The sequence below is a fragment of the Epinephelus moara genome, chromosome 16, assembly GCF_006386435.1.
Source record: "Epinephelus moara isolate mb chromosome 16, YSFRI_EMoa_1.0, whole genome shotgun sequence".
Taxonomy (NCBI): Eukaryota; Metazoa; Chordata; class Actinopteri; order Perciformes; family Serranidae; genus Epinephelus; species Epinephelus moara.
Genome location: NC_065521.1, coordinates 4,282,839 through 4,287,861, shown reverse-complemented (window position 1 = coordinate 4,287,861; position 5,023 = coordinate 4,282,839). Strand labels below are relative to the sequence as shown.

At 42.0% G+C, this 5,023-nt stretch overlaps 1 protein-coding gene across 1 annotated transcript in view; it reads right to left on the bottom strand.

The window, feature by feature from the left end:
- Positions 1-46: 46 nt before the first annotated feature.
- The window catches only part of gpr173 (G protein-coupled receptor 173), an 8,503-nt gene continuing 3,526 nt past the window's right edge, over positions 47-5,023 (bottom strand). Inside the window, exon 2 of the mRNA XM_050064701.1 lies at positions 47-1,462. Within this exon, the coding sequence (XP_049920658.1) occupies positions 80-1,264 (1,185 nt within the window). The 5' untranslated portion in view covers positions 1,265-1,462 and the 3' untranslated portion in view covers positions 47-79. The remainder of the gene's footprint in view (positions 1,463-5,023) is intronic.

Sequence of the window (5,023 nt, the reverse complement as noted above, 5' to 3'; positions counted from 1 at the left end):
CACACACACACACACACACACACAACACATCTGTTGACTGCTCCTTGTCTTCTCTCCATGTTTAGGTCATCATCTCTGTTTACATGACACAATAAGGCTCTCGTGGCAGATGAGGTTTAGTCCTGCAGCAGGCTGGTAGGTGGGAAAGGAGCCCTTTCTTCAAGTCTTTGTTAAGGAAGAAACAGACAATAGGGTTGACCCCGGCTTGGGCGAAACTCATCCACACAGTTGTGGAGAGGTACCGGTGTGGTATTGTGCAAGCCTTGACAAACACTCTCCAATAGCAAGCAACTATGTAGGGAGACCAGAGCACCAGGAACAGTAGGGTGATCACATAGAACATCCTGCCAAGCTGCTTCTCTGCTTTGAACTCCTCCATGCCCAACAGGCGCCGGTTCTGGTTGTGCAAGTTTTGCCGAATTCCCAGCAGAGTCGGCGGCATCGGGCCCCTGCCAAAGCCTGCAATCCAGTTGGCTGCTGCTTGGCCTGTAGCCCCCGGCCCATGGAAGGTCCAGTTCTGACTGATGGCTGGTACCATCTGGACTGGCTTCATCTTACGATGCTTGTATTCAAAGAGAAGTAACTTCATATAGACGACATGTGTGGCTAGAATGAGCACAGCCAGCATTAGCATGAAGCCTAGTGTATCATTAGCCTTAAAGTAGCGATGCTCAAAGATGCACTGGTCTTCCTCGCGAATAAATTTGTAGGTGCCCACATCAAATACTGGTGGGAAAGCCATTGCCACAGACAGTGTCCACACCATGCACACCACAGCCACACATGTCCAGAATGTCATGCGCTTTGAGTAAAAGCGGTGGTGTGCAATGGCCATGTAGCGTGTTACACTGATGCAGAACAGCATAAAGGCGGCATGGAAGCAGAAGAGCACTGCCATGAAGGCCACCACCTTGCAGCTCAGCACGCTGTAGGTCCAGGCTGAGCCGTTCTTTATAGACACCAGCACAAAGGGGAAGCAGATGGCTGAGCGAATGGTGTCTGCCAGGCACAGGTCCAGCAGGAAGTAGTAAGGTGCCTTGTGCAGGGCCCGGTCCCGCAGCACAAGCAAAGACACCACCAGGTTGCCCACCAGGCTGATGCAGATGATCAATCCTAGTAGCACCAGTTTGATATAGGTAGAGACAGCAGAGGAAGGACTCTCTGCTACCATACCTCCTGCAGTAGCCACCACTGCTGCCATGGGTCCAGCAGGCCCGTCGCTGCTCTCATTTCCATTCGCCATCCCAAATGCCCCACCACCCATCCCAGCTTTTCTTCAAACACCAAAGCCACCACTCCTCCGCCACCTCCTCCGTCTGCTGGTCGTTCCTTCGTCCTCGTGGTTGCTTTCTTTCTGCGGTTCACAAGGAACAGGAACACCTTAATCCACATTGCCCCATTTCGAGTAGGGTCCCTTTGTTGGCGTATTATGTTGTCTCACCTTCTGATCCTCTCCAAAAGCCTGAAAACAATTGGAAAAGACAAAGAATTAAGGAGTTCGGATAGATCTGTTAGATGTTTCTGTCAAGAGTTGTTTCAGTAATCCAGGTAGTACCACACCACTTTCTATTGTGAAGTTTTAGAGGTCTTGCTGTTCATTCAGATGGCCTCTTAAATTCCAATGAGGAAATCTTCAGCCATAAACATGGAAGTTTCTGAGATCAACTTTTTTGGTGTCTTAGGGTGTTTCATACCTAACTTGTTTGTCTATTGAACTCTAGTGCAGCCCAAAAAGATTTTATATTGAATTCAAAACATAAACTACTATCAAATCCATCTGCTGATCATAAACTGTCAGATAGCAATCTTCTAAGTATGACCAATGTATAAATATGCAAGATCATCTGGTTATGATGCTCGTCTGTGAGTGCAGGGATTTTTCCTTATATATCGGAAAGTTAAAACCGCGGTTTGTTGAGCATTTTAGCCCCTCATTAAAACGCAAGTAAAACATGTGAGATGCAGCAATCAAACAGTAACTATCAACCGGTAATATTAAAGAACAAGACTGTACTGTTTTTTATGTGTTTGTCACTATCTTTGACACCTGAGAGCCAGTTTCTTAGTGCTTGTAATTAGTTGTTTCTTGGTGAGCCCTGTGACGCAAAGAGATAATTAATAGGGATGCATGATATTGGATTTTTTTTTTTTTTTTATTTTTTTTACCAATATTCAAAATGCCAATGTAACAACTCATTTGACTGATAACCAATACTGATATCGATATATCCACTAAAGGCTCTTCTGGAGTGGAATTAACATCATATTATACATGCATACTATTATTGTGATGGCCCACCAGCAGATGGAGACATGAAATACAATACTTTTCAATGAATATAATATTCATTCATTGTGCAAAATAAGAAAAAGCATGTTGGCCAATTCTAATAGTTAATTAATTTAAAAGCCAATATTGGCTGATACCAGTGACTTGACAATATTATTGTGCATCCCTAGTAATCACATCAGATTTAGTACAGTGCAGCATGTCCTGCTGTCAGTCATCAGAATGCTGTTTGACGCTGTCTGAGTACCCTATTATTTAATATAGCGCGCGCTCATAGGCTGCAGGCAGATCAGCCCGAGCTTCGTACTGGAGAAATGTCAAATATTGAACATCCTATCACTCATTGGAAAAGTAGATTGGAAAAAAGGGCCCAGGTTGAAAAAACAGTAGTTCCCCTTTAATAGCTACATTTAGCTTGAGTAAACGCCAGTCCTTCAATTGTTAATTTAACGTTTCACGTTCCTTCATTTTAAACAGTCATCATATAGGTATTGCGCACACCTTTTAAAAACAACACTTATCTGTTTTCTCCCCATAGCACCCACTCCAGCATTTCAAAAGAAAATGAAGATAATGCACCCATTTGTCATATGGCCTTAAAAAGCTGAAATGGAAATGATCGTTAATGTCCACCTGATGAATTTAAGTCCAATATTCACTGTCTCTTAACTCCGTTTTTGGTCTCGACCAACTCCTGAGGGAAATGTCAGTCTCTTTAGCTGCTAAATGCTCCTCTATGAGCAGCTAATCTCTGACTGTGTCTATCTGCTGTTTGCTGTTCAGCAGTAGTGTACAGTGGATGTATCAGAGCTTTTTCACTGACAACAGCTGAACAGCATTGAAGTGTACTGACCCCTCAAACCGTAGCCTTATTTGGGACTATATCAATAATTGACAATCATGGATGCTGCTCTTGAAAAGCTTGGGGAACCAGCTGAGGTGGGGGAAGTAAACCCTATGGATATTTGTCAAACCAACCACTAAAGCTGGATTTACAGTTGTGCATTACGTAGTGTTGGAGCCTACACCTGTACCTGCAGTAAGTACTGTGATTGGTTAGCATAGGTGTCGCAACTCCATCATACATGAAAGCATCTGTCACTCCAGTGAAACAAAGATTACATGAAAAAAAATCTATGCCATTATTCCTTCCTGGGTTTGCAACCCTCACTGGATGGTTCTGTTGGACAGCTTAGGCTCTTATGTTCTCTCCTACAAGTTTGTGATGCTGGGAATAAAATTTTTGACAATAAAAACAACATGGAGCTGAACTGTAAATAAAACCCTACGCTAAAGGGACTACCGTTAGTCCTTGAGTCAAGTATAAACCCATAGCTTTAGTCCTTATCATTACAACCTTTTCACTGGTGGAAAAAGAAAGTGAGACAGTGCATGGATGTAAGTTTGCAGAAATCTTTTTCTACCAATTTGGACTCACTGATGTTTTCAGCACCTTGCCAAGACTGAGCCAGGTGGAACGGTAGCTGTTCTGCATAACCTTTTCACTGGTAAAAATTATCCTGTTTGCAAGCACTTCCGATAAAGCATCACTTTTGTATCGGTTGTTCAAGATTCTTTTCATGTGCACTCAGAATTGCTGCCCCGTGTATGTTCTTGGCATGATGCACCAGACACAGGTGAAGAAGACACTTCAAAATCAACAATTTTAACAATCTGAAAACATGCAAAATGACTACTGAAAGTGCCAAAGAAGTCCAGGTGGTGCTCACAACAATGGAAAGTTTGTCAGGTTTAAAGACAACTGAACTGAATTTTTAAAAATTTAAGGTAACAATTTGCATGGATCGTTTTAAGTAGTTCCAACTCTGGCATTACTGAGTAAATCTCTTTTGTAATCTGACAAACTCAATTAGTTTAATACAACCAACATGATTTGCTTTGACCTCGAAAAGCTTAATTGGCCTAATAAGCTGTACCAATTTAATATTTATCCAAAAGTTTGTGGTCAAATTATATTATTTAAGATATTGTGACTTATTTTAATTCAATCCTACTCAAAAATGTAGGGCTGTAGTCAACCAAAGAAAATCTTGGTCGACTAAAGTCATACATAATCTTCAACTAATCGATTAGTCGTGGGGAAAAAAAAAAATCTGCATGTTATTTTTACTTCTGCAGTGGTGTGTCTGTATCACTCTGCAGTTACACCTCCAAAATGCTAGTCGGCAGTGGACTGTGTTAAGTGCTGTAAAGTTTTGTTGATTCAACACACATTAAATATGGCTTAATAGGGACAATTTCAAACACAAGTACGCAAATTGGCTTCACTATAAATCGCAGAATTGACAAACACTTGTCTTTATCTGGACACCTTTCCCCCACCAATATAACATGCTAACGTTATTAGCACAAGTCTATGGCATTTTACATTGTATAAATTAGTCTAGCGACATGTTCATATGACGTATAAATCCCTAAAGGAATCACACACAAGACTTAAAGGGCCAGTGTGTAAAATGGGTTGAAAACAGTGACATCAGTGGTCAAATTCTAGATTGCAGGGCTCACTCGCTCACCCCTCCCGTCAAGTAAATGACGGTGGCCTCGTAGGGACAAAAAGCCTTGCGCACAAGTTTTTCAGGAGTAGGTCTATCTAGCGACGAGGTGAATATTTATTTAGAAATCTAAACCATGTTACGATATTGTAATGAATCCCTCACGAGCAGGAGACCAGAGGAGCGTTCGGGAAAAAGGCCAGTTTATTTGAGCACT